The 22,926-nt window shown below is 40.8% G+C and overlaps 1 protein-coding gene across 8 annotated transcripts in view; it reads left to right on the forward strand.

Annotated features, from left to right (window-relative positions):
- psd3l (pleckstrin and Sec7 domain containing 3, like) overlaps window positions 1–22,926 on the forward strand; it is a 532,485-nt gene that overhangs the window by 505,617 nt on the left and 3,942 nt on the right. For all 8 annotated transcript variants that reach the window (XM_072256350.1, XM_072256351.1, XM_072256352.1 and 5 more), the window contains one exon: window positions 14,415–14,558. In XM_072256350.1, the coding sequence (XP_072112451.1) occupies window positions 14,415–14,558 (144 nt within the window). The remainder of the gene's footprint in view (window positions 1–14,414; window positions 14,559–22,926) is intronic.

Raw genomic sequence — 22,926 nt, forward strand, 5'->3', positions numbered from 1 at the left:
AACAGAGTAGTCAAGCAACATATATGGTGGAAGGGAAAGGAATGAAGGGTTTTGACCTGAAGTGTTGACAATTCCTTTTCTCCCACTGATGCTTCTCGACCCACTGAGTTTATCCAGCAGACTGTTGTGAAAAATATTTGTTTGATTGCAATGATAATGAGAGTCAGACCCCACAGAGCAGATATTGAGTTATTGACTGCTAACACTGCATGGACACTGGCCCTTGCCCCCCAATAATTTCATCAACCTTCTTAGTGTTTAAACAAAAGCAAATTGGTAACAACAGACAATGCAAGAAATAATTTACTACAATTGATGGCCACTTTTTAATTATTAAAAGCATCCTGTTTCATTAATCTTGCACTTCAATATACAAACACAGGAGAAATGCCTTTACAGCAGAATGTAAAGCCTAAAGGGACACAAGAGCATCCTTCTGAATAGCACAGGCAGATTTTTAATCATGGATTGAGCTTGTCTCTCTTTATGCAGTAGATGCTGTTGATCTGACAGTTATTCAAGCATATAACTAATAAAGGATAAATCAGGAAAAGGGAGAATTGTCTGAGAGTGGAATTATGTCAGTCCAGGATTGTTAATCTCTTTCTATTACATGATGTCCTTTTTTTTTCTCTCAATCTTCCTTTTACATCCTTGATTAAATTCACTCACACACTATTTACATTCATTTTAGTTCAAATGTGTTGAATTTGATTGCCAACACTCAGCTGTTAGTCAGCCTTCTACCTTCTGGGGTTTATAATGATACATTTGTTACAAGCATAAGGTCCTTGAAGTTGAAACACATGGAACAGATTAGTGGAAGTGATCAGCCAACCTGAACCAGTGGGGGACTTACAAATATTTAGGTAATGCTTATGCATTACTATTAATAATCTATTTCTGACAGCTCCCTCCCCTTTCTCAACCTCTCTGACTCAAACCATCAACATTTTTAATAAACCTACTGATTCCAACAGTTATCTTGACTATACCTCTTCCCACCCTGTCTCCTGTAAAAACGCTATTCTCTTTTCTCAGTCTCTTCGCTTCTGCTGCACATGTTCCCAGGATGCAGCTTTCCTTTCTAGATCATCAGAGATGTCATCCTTCTTCAAAGAATGGGGTTTCCCTCCCTCCACTCTTGATGCTGCCCTTGCCCACCTCCTCTGTTTCCCATTCATCCGCGCTCAACCCATCTTCCCGCCACCTCGCCAGTGATTGAATTCCTCCTGTCCTTACCTACCACTCCATGAGTCTCTGCATTCAACACATCATCGTCCACATCTTCTGCTTTCTCTAAAGGGATCGTACCACTGAACACTTTTTTTACTTTCTCCTCTGCTTTCTGCAGGGATTGCTCCCTCCGTGATTCCCTCGTCCATTTGTCCTTCCCCATTAATCTCATCTCCCTGCAAGTGACCAAAGTGCTATTCACCTCCACTCAGGGCCCCAAACTGTCCTTCCAGGTGAGGCAGCACTTCACCTGCGAATCTTCTGCGGTCATCTTTTGTGCCCGGTGCTTCCAATGAAGCCTCCTCTACGTTAGACAATAAGATATAGGAACAGAATTAGGCCATTCAGCCCATCGAGTCTGCTCTGCCATTCCAGATCCCACTCAACCCCATACGCCTGCTTTCTTGCCGTATCCTTTGGTGCCCTGACCGATCAGGAAACTATCAGCTTTTGCCTTGACCTCCACTGCAGTCTGTGGCAGAGCATTCCACAGATTCATTGCTCTCTGGCTAAAAATAAAATCCTCCTTACCTCTGTTCTAAAAGGTTGCCCGTCAGTTTTGAGGCAGTGCCCTCGAGTTCTGGATACCCCCACCATAGGAAACATCCTCTCCACATCCACCCTATCTAGTGCTTTCAACATTTGGTAGGTTTCAATGAGATTCTCCCCCATTCCCTGCATTCTTCTAAATTCCAGTGAGTACAGGCCCTAAACTGCCAAGCATTCCTCATATGCTAATCCCTTCATTCCTGGAATCATCCTTGTGAATCTCTTCTGTCTCTCTCCAATGACATATCCTTCTGAGATATGGGGCCCAAAGCAATTGACAATACTCCAAGTGCAGCTTGATTAGAGTCTTATAAAGCTTCAGCATTATCTCCTTGCTTTTATATTCTATTCTCCTTGAAATAAATGACAGCATTGCCTTCTTTACCACACTCAACGTAAATTAATCTTCTGGGAGTCTTGCACGAGGACTCCTAAGTCACTCTACGCCTCTGATGTTTGAACCTTCTCCCCATTTAGATAATAGTCCACACTATTTGTCTTTTTATCAAAATACATTATCATACATTTCCCAACACTGCACTCCATATGCCAGTTTTTAGCCCATTCTTCCAATTTGTGTAAGTCCTGCTGCAATCGCATTGCTTCCTCAGCACTATCTACCCCTCCACCTATCTTCCTGTCATCCACAAATTTGCCACAAAGCCATCAATTCCATTATCCAAATCAAGGACAAACAATGTGAAAAGTAGTGGTCCCAATACTGACTCCTGAGGAACACCACTAGTCACTGGAAGCCAATCAGGAAAAGTCCCCTTTATTCCCACTCACCTCCTCCTGCCTGTCAGCCATTCCTCTATCCATGCCAGTATCCTTGCTGTAACGCCATAGGATTTTATCTTGTTAAGCAGCCTCATGTGGCACCTTATCAAATACCTTCTGAAATTCAAGTAAATGATATCCACTGCCTCTCCTTTGTCCACTCTGCTTGTTACTTCCTTGAAGAACTCAAATAGGTTTATCAGGCAAGATTTCCCTTTACAGAAACCATGCTGATTTTGACTTATTTTATCATTAGTCTCTAATTACCCCGAAACCTCACTAATAGACTCCAACACTTTTCCAACCACTGAGGTTAGGCTAACTGGCCTATAATTTCCTTTCTTTTGCCTTCCTCCCTTCTTAAAGAGTGAAGTGACATTTACAATCTTCCTGTCCTCCTGTACCATGCCAGATTCACGTGGTTCTTGAAAGATCATGACCAAAGCATCCGTTTTCTCTTTAGCAACCTCTCTCAGGACTCTGCAATGTAGTCCATGTGGTCCAGATGACTTTATCCACCTTAAGACCTTTGAGTTTGCACTTTTTCCTTTGTAATAGCAATGGCACTCACTGCTGCTCCTCAGAGGAGACAGATGCAAAGTACCCGTTACATTCTTCTGGCATTTCTTTCTCCCCCATTACTACCTCAGCAACATCATTTTCCAGTGGTCCAATATCAACTCTCACCTTTCTTTTACTCTTTATATAATAACCGAAAAAAATCTTTTGGTATCCTACTTTATATTATTGGCTAGTTTTCCCTCATAGTTCATCTTTTACCTTCTTTTAGCTTTTTAAGTTGCCTTTTGTTGGATTTTAAAAGCTTCTCAATTACCCAACTTCCCAATCACTTTTGCTACCTTATTTGCTCTTTCCTTGGCTTACAATGGTGAGACCCCTCATAAATTCAGGGAGTGCTTCAGCAAGCACCTCTGCTCCATGTGCCAAAAGCAGAACTACCGGGTGGCCAATCATTTTAATTCTCATTCTCATTCCCATTCCGACATATCAATCTATGGCCTCCTCTTGTGCCAAATGCCAGGGTCGAGGAGCAGCACCTTGTATATCATCCAAGTAGCCCCCAATCTGATGGCATGAATACTGATTTTTCCTTCCAGTAGAATTTTTTTCCCTCCCTCTCTCCTTCCATTTTATTCTCCACTCTGGCCTTCTCACCTGCCTATTACTTTTCCCTGGATTCCCTCCTCCTCCACTTTCTCTATGGTCCACTCTCCTCTCCTAACATATTGCTTCTTCTCCAGCCCTTTGCCTTTCCCACCCATGGCTTTAACTATCACCTTCTAGCTAACTTCTTTCCCCTTCCCATACCTTTTTTATTCTGGCATCTTCTCCCCTTTATTTTCAGTCCTGAAAATGGATCTCAGCCCAAAACGTTGACTGTTCACTTTTCCATCAATGCCACCTGACTTGCCAAATTCCTCCAGCATTTTGTGTGTGTTGCTTTGGATTTCCAGCATCTGCAGATTTTCTCATGGTTATTAATAGCCATGTTTATCTTTGTCTACATGAAAGCTCTATGTCACAGGTATCACCTCATCCCATACTTGCTCTCAAATTCCTCAGGAAAGTGAATGCAATCATGGTCAGTAATCTCAACATTAATTCCCTCAAACAACGCTCTAGTTCAAAATATTCTTGCATCATTTGAAGACTATGTTAACCCAGGAAAACTGAAGCTGCTGGAATCTGAAAGGAGGTTATCAGCTTGAAGAGTTATCTCTGTTTCTGTCCCCTCAGATGCTGCCTGATCTACTGAGTGCTTTTATTAATTATTCCCTTTCATGGAGTTAACAATTCCCACTATGTATACTTATTGTCTGTGCCATGAAGGATATTTATTTGGCTGACATCAATAGTGTTAGTTATTAAGTACTGAAGGCAAAGTGTTTATTTCATGATACTTTATAACTGGTTCTTTATTTTGGAAAATCCATTCTGTAGGCTTTATTTATTGTTCCTTAAAGGAAATATGAGGAGAAGTTGACTGGGCTGGGGTGAAAGGGTATTGGAGGCAGAGAACCCCATTACAATTACAAGATTACCTGCATGAACACTTGGAAGTTGTGTGACCTGCAGGGTAGCAGACAAAGACCTGGGATGTTGAATCATGGACTGTGTGGGTTGAATTGTCTTCTCTAGTGCTGCAAGTTTCTGTGTGTCCAACACTAGACTCTCACAAAGGTCAACAATGCTCACGTTCATTATTCAGTGCACAAACTCCCTTCCTGAAGATGCCTCAGTGGGGTAGCTTTCTCTGTGTTGGAAATTATTTCATTTTGTACCAATCCAAGTGGGTATTCTATCTGGTACCAGCTCTTCTCCTCCTGTACTGGCCGGGTTCTTCCTCCCTCCATGCTCCTCTGGCAGTTACATATATGGATACCTATGCAGCCTACAAAAAGCTAAGGTGCAAGGGACTTGGGAGTCCTTGTGCAGGATTCCCTAAAGGTTAATTTGTAGACTGAGTCTGTGGTGAGGGAGGTTTCAAAGGTACATTTAATGTCAGAGAAATGTATACAATATACATCCTGAAATGCTTTTTCTTCACGACTATCCACAAAAATAGAGGAGTGCCCCTAAAGAATGAATGACAGTTAAATGTTAGAACCCCAAAGTCCCCCCCCCCAGCTCCCCTCCCTCCCTCGCGTAAGTGGCAGCAAGCAACGATTCCCCCTCCCCCCACTGGCAGAAAAAAAAAGCATCAGCACCCGCCACCAAGGACTCAAATGTGCAGCAAAAGCAACAGCAAAGACAGAGACTTGTAGTACCCCAAAGACTACACATTCACATTCGACATTCCACAGGCTCTCTCTCTCCCTAATAAGGAAGAAGGAGATGTCTCCATTTCACAGCGAGAGGGGAGACATAACAAACAACTAGCTGGTTTACGATAAAAAGTCTGTTGTGTCGCTTTTTCCAAGCTCGGTGTCCAAAAATCTCAGGTCCCTGGGCACACAGCTAAAGATCTTCCAGGTCCCACAACACACCGGTCTGTTGGGACACCGACCTTCGATCTGCCCATCTCCAGAGCCCCGAAGTCCTATGCCTCCAAAGGCAGTTGAACTTTTAGGTTGTGTCCTTAGCATGTCAGATAATGGCCAGTCGTGACACCCCAAGAGCGGGTCTCGTTTCCGCAAAGAACTGAAGTCAGCGTGTAACTCCAGGTCAGGGTCTTCAAAAGCCGCTGAAAAATGTTAGCATTCATCTCAAAAGGACTATAATAAAAAAACAAGGATGTAATGCTGAATCTTTATAAAGCACTGGTGAGGCCTCACTTGGAGTATTGTGAGCAGGTTTAGACCCCTTGTCTTAGAAAGGATGTGCCAAAACTGGAGAAGATTCAAAGGAGATTCATGAAAATGATTCCAGGATTGAATGGTTTGTCATATGAAGAATGTTTAATGGGTCTGAACCTGTATTCACTAGAATGCAGAAGAATGAGAGGTCACCTAATTGAAACTAATCAAATGGTGAAAAGCCTTGATAGAGTGGATGTGGAGAGGATGTTTCCAATGGTGGGAGAGTCTTAAGACCAGAAGACACAGCCTCAGAATAGAGGGTGTCCTTTTAGAACAGAGGTGAGGAGGAATTTATTTAGTCAGAGGGAGGTGAATCTGTGGAATTCTATGCCAGAGGCAGCTGTGGAGACCAAGTCTTTGTGTATATTTAAGGAAGATGTTGATAGATTCTTGGTTGCTCAAGGCATGAAGGGGATATGAGGAGAAGGCAGAAGACTGAGGCTGAGAGAAAAATTGGATCAGCCATGATGAAATGGTGGAGCAGACTCTATGTGCCAAATGGCCTAATCCTGCACCTATATTGTATGGTTTTTCCTGGCTACCTTTACAAAATGAGGCATTAACATCAACCTGATGTTTGGGAAAGAATTCCCACAGGAATTGTGAGGCTGTGAATCTCCAGCTGTGCCTCTGCAACTTGAATGGAAAATCAGTGTCAAAAGCTGTGCATTGTGCCTCCTTTTATGAGGTGTTTTGAGTTGTCATTTAATGAATTCATCAGCTGGGGGAACCCTTGATGATTGATACAGTGCATTTAGAATGAATTGTAGATCAAAGCACATTATTCTTCAGTGACTCCAGAGCTGAATGGAAGGTGTATTGCACTGTTGTCCAGGTGCTTAAAATAGAAAAAAGTGTTGTCTCTTTACTAGTGGACGTGTACATTAGAAGCAGGTGAAGACCATTTGGCCCTTCAAGCCTATTCTGCCATTTAATAAGATAATGGCTGATCTGATTATAATTTTGAATTCACCTTCCTATCTACCTTGGTAACATTCCATTTCCTTTTGAGGAAGTGAATTCCAAAGGCACATGACCCTTTGAGTGAAAGAAACTTTGCTTCAGCTCTGTCTTAAATGGGTGGACCTTCATTTTTAAACAATTGTTCTTAATTCTAGATGTGGGTACTGCCTCTCCACAAAGAGCCTGTCAAATCTCCCTAGGATCTTACATGTTTCAATTAAGTCTACGTTCACTCTTCTAAACCACATGCCCATCTTTGTTCATTAGACAATCCACCCATTCCATGTTTTAGCCAGAACTCCATCCAGTTCACTAACATTCTTTCTTAAATAAGGAGACCAATATTGTGGTATTCCACAATACAAGTAATATTTCTAACATATTTGTGTACATGCTTATTATGTTCTGTCTTAATAGCTCTATAACAGTAGATTTTAAAAAAATCATACTAAGTTTCTATTTACAGATACTTTTAAAATAGGTTGCCACCAGCAGTGGCCATTTGGGCCAGCAAGACTTTGCTAGTGATACTATTCTACAAGAGTTAACAGTCAATGCTCTAGAAGAGTCACTGTCCACTCTAATTCATCTGGTCCTATCAACCTTTTCCTCTCTCTTGTAGGGATCTGGCTTCAGCTTCAGTGCATTTTTGTTGTTTATGTTAAGTACTTCACTTAGTAGCAAGTTCCATTTCCTCACCAGTCTCATGGCAAAATGGGCATTAAGATCTGATCTTTAGAAATAAAAACAGTTCTTGGCCATTCTGCTCTGCGTGCTGCTTTGTCATCCAGTAAGATCGGCTGAAATATTATTTCAATGCTGCCTTTCTGCACCAACTCCGTAACCCAACGTTCCCTTAGCATTCAAAAATTGATGGATCTGTTTTACTGCTATACTTAGTGACTGAGCCTCCACAACCTTCTTAGGTTAAAAAAAAATCAAAAGTTTCAACAGCCTCTCGGTGAAAGGTATTCTTCTCTTTGCCCTGAATAACCAGCCCCCTATTTTGATACTGCTACCTTTGGTTCTGAACACACAGCATCAAGGAAAACATCAGCTCTCCATCACCCTTGACAAGCCTTGGAGGAGTTTTGTATGTCTCAGTGCTAGAGTGTCCAGCCCCAGTTTGCTGAATCCCTTCAGAGCCACATACCCATCCGGAATTCAGTCTTGTGAGTCCTCATGAAGGTTTTTGGCCCAAGACGTTGGCTGTTTGTTCCTCTCTGTAGATGCTGCCTGTCCTGCTCAGTTCCTCCTGTGTCTTGTGTGTGTTGCTCTGGATTTCCAGCATCTGCAGAATCTCTTGTGTTCAGTCTTGTGAAGTTTCTTCGGTGAACCTCACTCGCAAGTAAATTCCCAGCCAGGTAGAGAGAAGAAACCTGTATACAATATTCCAGCTGCTGCAAACCAAAAAAATTGCAGATGCTAGAAATCTGAGAAGAAACCAGGAAGTGCTGGAAACACTCAGTAGAGAAGGAAATGTCTGTAGAGATAGACACAGAGTTCTTCACCAGTTCTGGTGAAGGGTTTCCAACCAGAAAGATTAAATTTCACTTCCAACAGCTGTTGAATATTCCCAATATTTTCCATTTTTATTACAATATTGCATGTGTAGTCTCCCTGAGTCCTATATAACTGCAGTATATCCTGTATGGATTTATTGGCATTGATCATTTCTGACTTGTAAGGTTTTAGTTTTACTCTATACCTGTCATTCTTTCCCACACCTCCTTTCATATCTGTGAAATGGCTGCTTCCTCTGCACAGCTAATAGTGTACACAGGCACTCAACCCCAGCCCTGTAATTTCAGTTACTGCTTCGTCTGTTCCCATTAGTGGCAGCAGTGCTGGCATCTTGTGTTATCCTGCTACCCAAGTGTCAATACCAGTTGAGTTGTTGGCTACGTCTTACCTGCTTCTGAGCTTTTAGCATATGGCATTGCCATGGAAACATGACTTGATATGCTGTAATGTGAGAATTTTTTCAGCATTGCATTACAAATTGCACCTACTGCCGTGATACTGCCAGCTGCCCCTTAAAAGATGAAGGAACTGATTTAATAATAATCTAGATCTCTGCATTTAGAGTTCTGGCCTTGAATTCCATTGTTCTTTTTTCATTACTTTGTACCTTAGAATAAGGTCCATCCATCGTCATCGATGAAGACCTTGACACCATTAGTACTTTTTTACAAGGTCAAGTTCCTAGCTCAACGCTCAACCCAGCACGGATGGAGAGCATGCAAGAGAGCCGGCCGGATTCGAACTCAGGACCTCTCGCCCCGAAGTCCAGTGCTGATGCCACTTCGGCACAAGCCAGTCATGATGGTATCAAGACTAGCACTTGATTTTGATTTAAGTAAGGGAGAGTTGCACAGTGTCAGCCTCACTCTCTGTTCCCAATTCCCATCTGGATCTGGATCAAGAGTTGAGATGGCTGGAGATGGGACTAGGTGCCGTGGATGACCAGGATGTCTTCTGTGTCTTGTTGTGCTCCACACGTTCCACTACGCTTGCAGAGACCGCCTTCTTGACCGTTGGACCTTCTAATGGTCTCTTCCGCTCAATCCACCAGAGTCTGTCTTCACATGCTGGGATAGACAACTCCCTATCTCACCGACGGTTTGAGACCCATAGGCTACCCTCACCTGGTTTAGCCGGCTTGTTGAAGCCGTTGCCTGGGGTGTGGCCGCTGTCACATGCAAACAGTTACGGGGAGCCACAGGTGAGAGCTGAGTGCCAGGCGGGGGCCAAAGGTGGACTAACTGCCTTGAGAAGGATGCGACATGTTCCCCCACCAGAGGTGCTACCCCTCCCTGACACCCATACACCTCCATCCTGAGAATGATGGAGCTGTGTAGCACAGAATTGGTCCTTTAGACCACTACATCCAGGCTGACCTTTTAACCCACCTACCTTAATCCCCTTTGCCAACATGAGGTTTGCACCCTTATATGCCTCATCAATATAAATACCTGTCTAAATGTCTCTTAAACATAGAGATTGCATCTTCTCCACCACCTCAAACAAAGTACACTCATTTGTCTCCCAGCTTCATTGTGTGCTTTCATTTAACTTTAATGTTTTGGAGTTACAATATATAACAGTGGTGATGAGGTATTTTTAAAGTAAACCCGAGATAACTACCTACTGGTTGAAGCACATTGAGATGTTTGAATTATTAAAAAAGCAGTGCAGCATGTGTTGTTCGGAAGGGAAGGCACAATCGAGTTTTAAAAAAATGGCAGAAAGCGGAAGAATTCACTGGTTCATAAACAGTGAGTTCTGGGTGATAATCATTTAAAAAAAAAAGCAGAAATGGCTGGCTACATTAGAAAGATAGGCACATTCCATTACACAACAGATAACTGGATTTTGTATATTGAACGGATTGAGCAGTATTTTAAAGCAAATTGAATAGCTGATGGAAGCGAGCGCCAATTTTGCTGAGTATTTTGGATTTAAAAGCATACAGTTTGCTTCGATGTTTAGCTGCTCCAATCAAACCAGCCAGAATGAGCTTTGTTGATATCATGAAATTAATACAGGAACATTTAGAACCAAAGCCATTGTTGATTGCAGAACACTTTCAGTTTCGTAATGGAGTCAAAAGGAAGGGAAGTCGATTTCAGCATACGTGGCTGAATTGAAGAAATTGAACATTTTCAGTTCAGTGATGGGCTTAATGACGCACTGAGAAATCATTTAGTTTGTGGAATCTTGGAAGAAAGCATTCAAAATCGACACCTAATTGAAGCACAATGTACATTTTAAGAGCAGTTGATATAGCCGCTATCAGTGGAAGCAGCAAATAGAAACACAAATGATTTTCAGTAGGAAAGAAAGTAAGTGTGAACAAAATTGCAGTGTCTCGACAGAGGTCTGCCTGGCCAAACAAATCATGTTTTTGTTGTGGCAGGGGTTCACATACGCCAGGCAAATGCAGGATTCAAGGTGAAAATGTAGAAAATGCAACAAAGCAGGACACATACAAAGAGCATGTCAGACAGACAAACATAAATGGACTGCACAGGGTACTGAAAAAGAATCAAAACGAACACCAAACTGCATACTGCTGATGAAAAATCTGATAATGATGAGAATGACACAGGACAGGGTCTCCTTGAGATTTACAATATGAAAACTATGAAAACTAACAAAAGACTATCAATATGACTTACACCAGAAGTGAATGGCAAATTAATTAAAATGGAATTGGACACTGGCTCAGTTGTTTCTGTCGTTCCACAAAATGAGTTTGAATGGCATTTCAAAGATACTGAACTGAAGCCTGCAGATATCCAACTAAGAACCTATACTGGAGAAAAGATAATTCCGGTGGGAATGACATTCATAACAATGAAATACAACAACAAGCAAGCCACATGGGGCTTTTATGTGGTAGAAACAGGATGGTCAGCATCGTAGGCTTTGCTTGGCTAACTACAACTTGATTGGGGATTCAAATGAAAGCAAATTAAGTAAGGTGCTAGATGATGCCACATCAGTATTCAAAGATGGCACTGGAAACTCAAATGTATCAAGTGTAAAATGGTGTTAAATGAAAATGCCACATCGAAGTTTTGCAAAGCCCATCCAGTTCCTTATACCATCTCTGATAGAGCAGCCAGTGAGCTTGATTGCATGGATACTGAAGGAATACTTTCTAAGATTGAGTGGAGACCATGGGCAACACTAGTGGTCCGAGTAGCCAAGAAGAATGGGTCTGTGAGGATCTGTGTCGATCTTAAGATCACCATCAACCCTGTACTGAAAGTAGATCAATACCTCTGCCCAGAAATGAGGATGTCTTTGCAAACATTTCTGGTGGGAAACACTTCAGCAAAGTGGACTTAGCTGAGGCCTACCTACAGATGGAGATGGAAGAAGAGTACAAAGTGTTTCTCACCATATACACTCACAAAAGGTTTCATTGCTATAATAAGCTTATTTTTAGAGTAGCGTCTGCACCTGCACTCAGGCAGAAAGCTATGGACCAGGTACTGCAAGGCTGTCCAGGCACTTAGTGTTACCTGGATGACATCATTGTTACTAGGAAGGATGACAAAGAACACCTCCAAAATCTCAAGACCATGTTAAATAGATTATAAAATTATGAGCTCAGAGCATGATGCAACAAGGGTGTGTTCTTTGAACCAAGCATTACTTACGGTGGGCACACCATTGTCGCCCAAGTATTACACAAGTGTGCTGAGAAAATTCAAGCAGCAATGGATGCCCCAAGGCCAAAGGACTTGTCACAGTTGCGGCTATCTTTAGGATTTGTCCATTACTATAACAGGTTCCTGCAAAGCCTGGCTACTGTGCTCCACCCTTGAACTCATTACTACAGATCAGGAAGAAAAGGCAATGGACAAAGCAGTGTGAGATAACTTTCCAAGAGGTAAAGGAAATGGTGACATCAGACATTATACTCACACATTATGATCCACATTGTCCAGTGAAGCTTGCCATCTGCTGTTCAGGATGCCAACACATAGGGAAGAAAGATGTCCAGAGCTGTCAGAACCACTTTCTGCAGCCTCATGGTCATCTCCTACAAACACCTGAGATTGTTTCACAGCCAGAACTCTCACCTGCCAAACAGAGTGATTCCCCCTTGTCAGGAAGTAGGTTATTCCACAAGAGTACGAAAGCCTCCAGGGCAATTAGATCTGTAGGCTTGAATGGCTCAATTTAAACATTTACTATGCTGTGGATGTCTGTATAGGAGTTGTATTGTAGAGTATACTGTGTATATAGCTGAGATGCATTCTATATTGAATTGGAACTTCTAGCTAAGCAGGGAGGAGTGTTGTATATTTAATATTTCAGTAATATTTGAGTAATGTTGTAAATATATTGTTTAATTAAGCATTCTTTGTTGTTTATACAATGCCTTGTGGGTTATATGTAGAAGTGTGTTAATGCCATACGTCAACACACCTCGCTTAAAGTAAAATTGAAGTACATCTATTTATCTCCCAGCTCTTTGTTTTGCATTCAATTAGTTTTAATGTTTTGAAAAACAGGCCCTTCAGCTCACAATGTTGTGCTGCACTAATTAAACTAGTAATTAAATGCCTAACTAAACTACTGTCTACCAATACCCATATTTCTTCATTCTCTGTGCATTCATGTGTCTATCTAAGAGCATCACCAATCTGGCAGCAAATTCCAGGCCCTCACCACTCTCTGTGGAAAAACTTGGCTTGCACATTTCCTTCAAACCTAACACCTCTCATCTTAAATGCATGCCCTTTATTATTAAACATTTCAACCCTGGGGAAAAAAGATATTGGCTGTCTACTCTAACTGTGCCTGTCATAATCCTATAAACCTCTATCAGGTCTTCACTCAGATTCTGCTGCTCCAGAGAAAACAGCTCACATTTATCCACCCTCTCCTTATAGCTCATGACCTCTAATCCAGACAGCATCCTGATGAGCTTCTTCTGCACCCTCTTGAAAGCCTTCCTATAATGAGGTGACCTGAACTGAATACAATACTCCAGATGTGGTCTAACTAGAGTTTTATAAAGCTACAACATAACTTCCTGATTTTTAAACTCAGTGCCCAGTGGTTTTTAATCTAAAAAATACAAGCATGCCATAGACCTTCCTTAACAACCTAACAACTAGTGCAGCCACTTTCGGGGACCTCAAGATCCTTCTTTGCTATTTCTTTGCACCTGCAGATGCTGCACGACTCACTGGGACCCTACAGTTGATTGATTTTTTGTTCTTTTTCTGTTGGCCTGCAGTTCTCTCCCCCTCAGTTTGACTGTGGATTTATCAAACCCTGCACATTCACTTACACAAAAACCAAATCTCTCTCCATTAAGATATCAATAGCTCTATCCTAATCATTTAGAACATTTGTAGTCACATAAGATTGTTAAAGAATTGAAATATCTTTAAAGCATACCATATTTGTCACATGTACATCAAAGCATTGAAACGTATGTGTTGTTTGGGTCAAATCAAATAACAAGGATTGTGCTGGGCAACCGTGCTACCAGCACCAGCAGAACATACCCACAACTCACTAACCAAGGAGTAACCTCTATATCCAAGGAATGGTGAAAATGCAGAATGGGCTACCACAGAGGAAAGCATACATTTGAGGTGCAATAGGAAAAGAACATGAGGGAAAGGGAATAATCAAATGTTACTGGAAGGAGAGGCTCAGAGTGACTGAGTTGGTCTTGTAGCTCCAGCAGAGGGCTGGAATCTGTAGCAAAAATAGAAAATACTGAACTAACTCAGACGGATTAGCAGCATCTTTGGAAAGAGAAACCATCTAATTTTTCACATAGCAATCTTCCTCAGACCTTAAACACCCCAACACATGAAAGTGGGTCTGTTTCACTTGGTATGGTTTGGTGCACAAGGTGGGGTATTGAAAAAATTCTATAAGCATTGTCCATGTTTAAAATGTTGACACATTGCAGGGTTTTTGAAATTGCCATTGTAAACAAAATGGCTGCAGCTAGATGCCTTGTGCTTGTCTTTATTTTAATTATTTATTATTATTAATGCAATTATTATTGTTGAACTGTCACAGGAAGATCAGATGAAGTCGCATGAGGCCAAGCTGAAGCAGATATCTACTGAGCTTACTGAGCATCGTTCTTACCCACCTGACAAGAAGGTCAAGGCCAAGGAAATTGATGAGTACAGGCTGAAGGAGCACTACCTGGAATTTGAGGTATGGTCTGGCAATGGAGCAAGTTATTATTGAGTTGAGGAACACTGTCAACAAATGAAGGAAAATGTGTGGAAGTAAACTATATTCACATGTTGACAACACACATCAAAGTTGCTGGTGGACGCAGCAGGCCAGGCAACATCTCTAGGATGCTCTGGCTGAGACCCTTCGTCAGGACTAACTGAAGGAATAGCTAGTAAGAGATTTGAAAGGGGGAGGGGGAGGGGACATCCAAAATGATAGGAGAAGACAGGAGGGGGGAGGGATGGAGCTATTGCTTGAATTTCAGGCATCTGCAGAATTCCTCGTATTCACATGTTGACTACTAGCAAGTCATTATTGAGTTGAGGAGCACTGTCAACAAATGAAGGAAAATGTGTGGCAGTGTACAGAAGTAAACTATATTCACATGTTGACTACTAGACTGTCACAAGAAAGTATCAGTACTAGAACCTAATGTAAGTAATTTCTGCACTATACAAAGTCAAAGTCATATGCCACACGTACCTTTGGTATATACAGAGGTGCAATGAAAAACTTACTTATAGCAGCATCACAGGCATATAGAATTACTAAGATAACATTCAAAAGAAAAACATAAATTACACCAAATTTTTACAAGGAAGAATTACAATGATAAAAGAAAGGTTCATTGCAGTGCCACTTAGTCACAATATTGCTATACTGAGGAAGTTAGAGTTGTGCAAGTTGGTTCATTATTGCACTGACCCCTTTTAAGTTAAGTTAAGACCCTCCATTGGCCAGGAACGACCACGGATGTTGTGTCCTAGCTGTCTATGTTGTTGATGCAATGCCATAAGCTGATACACAAGCAAGGGCACTATGATATGAAGATCAAACTGTTGCCCATGTGGGAGGTTCTGTCCTTCACTCAGGTGATGAATTCAAAGGAATGGTAGAGACCGATACAGGTTAGCAGCAGTAGCATCGTACAACAGTCATGGGAACTCCAGGTCCGGATTTTTCCTTTGGGTTTACTCGCAAAGCCTTCTCCATCAGTGGATATAGTCACAAGGCAGTGGAGATTTGAGAGCTGAGATTTCTTTCTAGATGGGCTGCCAACCTCAACTGATAAAGCCCCCATCTGCCCAGAGCAACAAGTTTAAGGCAACAGTATCCTGTCTTTGGCTCTTCTCCTGCCAGTAGACACAGTTACAGCAGGTTTAGTAGCTAAGCCACATACAAAGGCCAGGAGCTGGACTTGGTTAGACTTGGATCATTAGCGTAAACTCTCCTTGGTCAGATCAGGGTTAGACTTTGATTGATCTTCTAATCTAACCAGAGATTTTAACAAATTTAGGGGTGTCTCAGAGATTCAGGCTGTTGTCCAGGAGAGGTCCTGTCGTTTTATTTGAAGCAACCAGCTTGTATGCATTTTATTAATGTCAACATCTCTCAGTTATAAGAGCTTACCTTGGTATGGTTCTCACAGTTGGATGAATACATGTGAACGGGTGTAATTCTATAGAATCATCCCTAATACAGCAATATGTTCCCCTAATGTTTCCTCATTGCCCTGTATACTACCCTAAATCAAGAACCTAACTCATTTTTAAAGCCTTGATGCATTCTCCTTCCTCTGCCACTATAAATATGACTTTCCAGATCATAATCTCCTCTTCACAAAAGAAGCATTTGCTCATTATCCCCCTTGTACCTTTTGTCCATTTTCTCTGCTCCCAATCCTTGGACCGTCTATTAATGGGGAAATTTTGTTTGTTTAATGTGATTAAACCAGCCATTGTCCATCCACCTCTATCAAATCTCCACTCAGCTACCTGATAGCCAATTTGCTTTGAAGAGGCATCTCTTTTGTTAATTTCTTTGCCAGCTCAAATGTTGTTCCAAGAAATGTAAATAAAATAAAGTTATTTTAAGTAAATTATTTCTTCTTTACATGAGGGAGGTAGGTATCCTTTTACCAATTCCTAATTAGTTCTTTCAGTCTCTTCAAATTGTCTTCACTCTTCTCTTGAAATGCTTAGTCATGAGAAAATATATATTAATTATTAAGTTGATGTCAATTTAGAAGGATGATGGCATTGTAGTTGTGTTGCAGAACAAGGAATTTATAGGCTTGGATATCAAAATGAAATGGCCACACTGCTACAGCACCAATGCCCAGCAATACCACACTTATTTGCTAAGAGGAGATACAAGCTCAGGTACTCTGTGTCAACTGGAGATATAATATCAATTAATTGTTTTAAAAAAATCTGAAATAATTAGTGTTGCTATTGATAATACTACTCATCTCATTCATCAATGACTTTCAGGGAAGGGAACTTATTCTTTTCACCCAGACTTGACTTAATCCAGATCCCCATTTTAAAAACCTACCCTCTAAAATGCCCAACATTTCACTGAGTTGTGTCAATAACATTAAGCATTGTAGGAACATAATTTATCAAAAGGACTGCAGCAGCTTTGAACAGGGTCACATATTGTGGAATGATGTACATTATTAACTTGAAAATTCAGATTATTCTGAGTGAATTTCAGTGGGATATATGTTCAAAGAATTTTTTTTATAAACAAGGTTGCAGCTACTTATGGAATTCCTTGTGTTTTTAATGGCAAAACTACATATGTACAGAATCACAGGGCATATTATTAAAAATACAGTCTCTTTGGAAGTTATCAACGTATTAAAATCTGTACATAAATGGGAAGAAAGGGCTAAATAAATACCCTCTTAAATCTCCGCTAGTGAGATTTAACTGAACGCTCAGATAAGTAAAAATAAATCTAAATGCTCATAATTGAAACAGATTTACTTATCTGCTTATGGGCTCTCTGAATGTCCTCTGTCGAACCACTAAATCAACAGATTCACCACAGAACCTATGTTCTCCGAGTGATTAATTCTACTTTACCCATATCAATTGTTTGTCTATAATTTCCCTTGAGAAGGTGTTGGTGAAGTTCTGAAGCTGATAGCTTGTTAGGTCATATTAGAGAGCATTTGTCTTCAATAGCCCTTTAATCGGGTCTAGACTTGTGTAGAAACCAAATCAAGTTAGCAGAATGAGTTTATAGAACATGTACCAAATATGATTTAATAACAATTATATTGTTTCATAATCAGCATTATCAATATTAGATTTTTAATATCTAGATTATTAATTAATTGAATTCAAAGTCGAGTTTACTGTCATATGCACAAGTACATAGATGCACAGGTGCTATGGAAAGTTCACTTGCAGCAGCATCACAGACATTGTACTTGATACGCAGCATTCACATTTAGAACAAATTATAACACAATTTTTACAAGAAAAAACACAAATCAGACCAAAAAAAACACTTTATTGCAAAGAGATTTAGTGCAAAAACTTACCATTTATTGCTGCCATGGTAGAATTTGAACGTCTCTAGATCATTATCTATTCCAGGTAATCGGCTGTCAATAACTTACTGTGAGGCCAGGAATGTTACTATTGGATAACACTGCAAAAACAACTTCAATATACAGCCACCATCAAATTCTAGATCCTACACAGTCGGGTGTAGCACAAACATTTGGCAAAAGATGTATTAGGAGCTGCAGTCTGTTCATTTTGCCATTTTCACATTTCTCTTAAGGCTGTTGCTTAGTAGAGGCTCTGTAGCACAATTTGAAATGGAAACCAGGCTTATTTCTGCCCCTGCTCTTCTAATTAAAAGTTAGTCTTACAGACACTACCCCCTGCTTGCTATGTTGATATTCAATAATAAAGCAGTGTTTACAGACTGCAGTTTAGATTGGTCTTTGAAATATGGGAAAACCAATTTAACATTGCAATTTATGCACTAATGATCTGAGCACAGGGCAGCAATGCATCGTGAATATGGGCAATCCATCTCCAGTCTGTTAGATTTTCTCTGGATATGCTGACCTTTTCATGTATAATAGTGTTTGTGAAATGATCGACAGGATAAATTTATATTTCTGGCAACCATCTGGGTCAGATGCAAGGGCATGAAATAAATCATGATGCTGTTTTGTGTTAAAATGTTAGTTCATGCGAACATTGAATTTACATTTTATTTGAAAATTGAAGAAAAAGAAGTAAAAGCTAACAGCTTGCAATTGTCATGGTGAAAAACATGTCAGTATTTCATTTGGAGAAGTAACTTACTTTGAAACATTGCTTATGACAAGACTAGCATCCAACCATTTAGCCAGTCTGCAGATTTAGCACATTTTCATTTTACCTCTCAGAAGACCTCTCCAGTTTTAACTCCATCATTTCCTTGTGTTAAAGTCCACCAGTCTTTATCTTGTCCTTTACTCCACCAACTCAGCCTGTTTTCTAATGTCACCTACCACCTGTCAATTTGACTCATGCTTTATATTTCTTTAAACCTCCTGTTTCCTCTCCTCACCAATTTGACCAATATTCCTTTACCTCTTCTTGATGCATTCCTTATTCATCCACATTTATTATCCCTGTTATCTCCCTGGCTGGCTAATTATTCATTTATTGTCCACCACTGGTACAAAATAAGGACCATCACATAGTAATATAAGAGATGAAGGGTTATTCTAAATAGAATTATAGAGTCACACAGCATGGAAAATGAACTTTAGGCCCACCTAGTCCCCGCTGACCATCAAGTACCAATTTACCTAATCCTGTACTAATCATATTTTCTCACCACATTCCCATCAACTTCTCCCCACCCCCGGGTTTTACCATTCACTTACATTACATACAGGAAATAACCTTTGCATTCATGCTAACCCTCCGCACATCTTGCTTAACCTGCCAATCTTTCCCATCGGACATTCATCCTTAATTTTAGTCACCTTCCTTAAAAGAAGGGCATTAAATGCATTCACAGTTACCGACTGTACCTTTTCCATATAATCTTGTACACCATACATCTACTAGGTATGGTACAACTATTAATTTTGGAGCAATGGCTCCATGTGTATTACTAGAATTTCTGCTGTATAAAGAAATGTGGAACTAATTTAAGATTCAGGATTGTTTAACGTCTTTTCCTGTACACAAGTGCAAAGGAGAATGAAATAGTTGTTACTCTGGATCTGATGCAGCACACAAAAAAACCACGAAAAATAAAGGACACAATAATAATAAAAATAAATAGAAATACATAAGAAAGCTTATACATAGATTGATTGTATGTCCATAAAGTAACACTAATCTGTACATAAGGTGACAGACAGGAAAAATAAAGTAGTGGTAGTGTACGTTAGTGGGTGGAGCTGTTGCACAGCTTTACTGTTTGGGGAAAGTAACTGTTTTTGAGTCTGGTGGTCCTTGCACAGATACTAGGTAACCTTTTCCCTGATGGGAGTGGGACAAACAGTTCAGGAGCAGGTGGGTGGGATCCTTCATGATGTTACTCGTCCTTTTCTGCCACCTTTCTGTATGTATGTCCTTGATGGCGGGTAGGCTGGTGCCAGTAATGCATTGGGTGGTTTTGTCTACCCACTGTAGAGCTTTCCTGTCCATCGCAGTGCATTTTCCACACCAAGCAGTGATGCAGATGGTCAGGATGGTCTCTTCTGAGCATCAGTAAACTGACATGAGTATGGATGGGCAAAGTCCAGCTCTCTTCAACCTCCTCAGAAAGTGGAAGCGTTGGTGAGCTTTTTTGATTGTGTACGATGTCTTCTGGACGATGAGAGGTTGTGTGCGATGAGCACTCCCAGGAGTTTGAAACTGCTTGCTGTTTCTACTTCTGTGCCGCTGATGTAAAGGAGAGTGTGCATGATGAGAGTTCTCCAGAAGCTGATAACCGTCTGCTTTGTCTTGTTGACATTGAGGAAGAGGTTATTTACCTGGCACGAGGCCTCAGACTCTTCCACATCCTCTCTGTAGGCCATCTCATCATTGTTGGTGATGAGACCCACCAATGATGTGTCATTTGCAAACCTGATGATGTGATTGTTAGAACGTTTGGTCGTGCAGTTATGTGTGAGCAGAGGGTATAGCAATGGGCTTAGCATACTGCCCTGGGGGGGGGGGCACCCGTGTTGAGGATAATGGGGAGGGAGAAATGGTTCTGTATCCTGAATATCTGAGGCTGGTAAGAAGTCCAACATCCAGTCGCAATTGCGCTTAGACTGAGGAGTAAGAGTTTATTAACTAAGGTCTATTGGGCAGTAGTGTTGAATGCAGAACTAAATACAGTGTCATTGTTTTCTACATGTATCAGGGCAAGGTGCATGGAAATGCTACAGTATCTGTTGGTAAGTATTTTGGTGAGTGTCCAAAGTGGCAGGAATGGAGTTTCTGATATGTGCCATTATCAGCCATTCAAACACTTCATGATCTGAGGCATCAGTGCTACTGGGTGGTAGTCATTTAGTTCCGAAGATGTAGAGTTCTTTGGTGTGGGCTGACTTGAAGCATGTGGGGACAGCAGCCTGGATGTTTGAAGTACATTAGTTATCGTGTCTGCACTGAGTGATTGTACCACTTGGGTTCAATTAAAAGAAGCATCGAGGTGAACTGCTTCAGCTCTTGAAAGGAGAAGTGAAAAGTGAGGATGCTGGAGATCTGAAATCAAAATAGAAAGTTGTGGAAAAGCTCAGCGGTCAGTCCGCAGCTGTGGAGAGAGAAACAGAGTTAACATTTTGGGTCAGAATGAATGAAATGTCTTTCCATTGATGCTGCCTGCCCTACTGAGCTCTTAAATGGAGAAATAAAAGACCGCAGATGGTGGAATCTGGAGCTATAATTATAGGTTATCCTCTTAACCCACTGAGTTCCAGTGGCAGTTTCTCTTTTGAACACAGGAACTGGTTTGGATGGATTATTGTGCAGGCATTTCCACTCAGGAGGAGGACAGGGTTAGTACCACAGATGTCTCCAATAAATCAGGTCAGGAAAAATTCTACACGAAATTTGTCATCCAACGAGTGATAAAGGTGCCAACACCCTACCACAAAGAGCAACTTGGGCAAACTGAGTAGGGACCACTAGATAGTGTGAGAAATATTGAGAAGGATGTGCTAGAGGCATTGAATTGAGGAGACTGGAAAGACAGTGAACAGTAAAGTATAAAGACCAGGTGGGATGGTTGAGTTACCTGTTTCTGTACAATGTAATCTGTTCAATCTCAAAAGAGCACTGATTTTTTTGCGGGGTGAGTTTTAAACTGTAGAATCACTGAGACCACTTGGAGGGGGTTGGCTTACATTCAACAGTTTCAGCTGACATGCTTTCTGTGCTTGTTTGAGACTGGGCAAGTCTGCTGTTATATTGACTCGTCTTTCCTCTTTCCTCTAGCATGATCTGACTTGCTGCACATTTCCTGCAGCTCTGCAATTCATAGCTTGTGCACATTCCTTGATTTGTGTTCACCCTGTAACGCCTCCCTCAGGAACTTAACAACTAAATGGCTTCATCAATGGTTTAGCACCACTCAACCCTGATGTAACTATCGGTGAAATTCCATTTATCCTACCTATCTGTCCTCTCCCCTCTTTCTCAGTTTTGCGGAAGAGTGTAGGCTCTGCTTTTCTTTCCATGGATGCTGAGTGTTCCCGTATTTTCTGTTCCTATTTTGGATATGAGGTCTCTGCAGTTTATTGACTTGCATTTTTCCTGCAGCCAGAAGACATGAAATTGATGTGATTGTTTTGAGCAAGGTCAGCTCTTGGCAGAGATCACACAGGCCTTGCAGTATTCTGCAAGATCTCTTTTACAGATTAATCACAGATGCAATGGGAAAGGGACATAATTTGCTTTTTAGTGAATATTTAAAATATGGTATGATAATTCTGAAACATTCATTAAAAATCGTAAATCTACAAATGCCATTCTTTAGATAAGCTAATTATTTATGATCATACCACAAACTATATTTTGTCACAAAACCAAGGAAACCATTGAAATTGCTCAAAGCACACAGACTTAGTTGATAAATTAGTCTATGTTAGATTGCTGAATGTTAGAGTCTCCTTACATCTCCAGGGTGAAGCTTTGATATCTTTTTGATTTTCTCACCTTGTCAGAGAGAAAGAGCTTGATTTATTTCCGTTCTTTGGTTTTCACCTTAATGGAGCACTGACTTTGAGGGGAGAAAATGCACAAAACTTTTGATTTCTGATGACAGCCACCACATGCTCTCCACAGGGAGCTCAGTGCTGTAAGGTATATTTGTTGGCTACAAATTCTACGGCTACCTCCAGGGATACCTTGAGGAGTTATTTTCCATTTAATCTCAGCCTGAAGTGCAAATAGTAACAGTAGCAATTATTGACGTTTATTTAGCAGCTCCTTAATTCACTCTAATGGTAATTAAGTTATTGATGAAGAAATTGGACGCATGGAAGTCCATCAGCGTTATCAGAAGAAATAATACAATTTGTATTCCACACAAATGA

This window comes from Mobula birostris, chromosome 4 (assembly GCF_030028105.1).
Source record: "Mobula birostris isolate sMobBir1 chromosome 4, sMobBir1.hap1, whole genome shotgun sequence".
NCBI classification, from domain to species: domain Eukaryota; kingdom Metazoa; phylum Chordata; class Chondrichthyes; order Myliobatiformes; family Myliobatidae; genus Mobula; species Mobula birostris.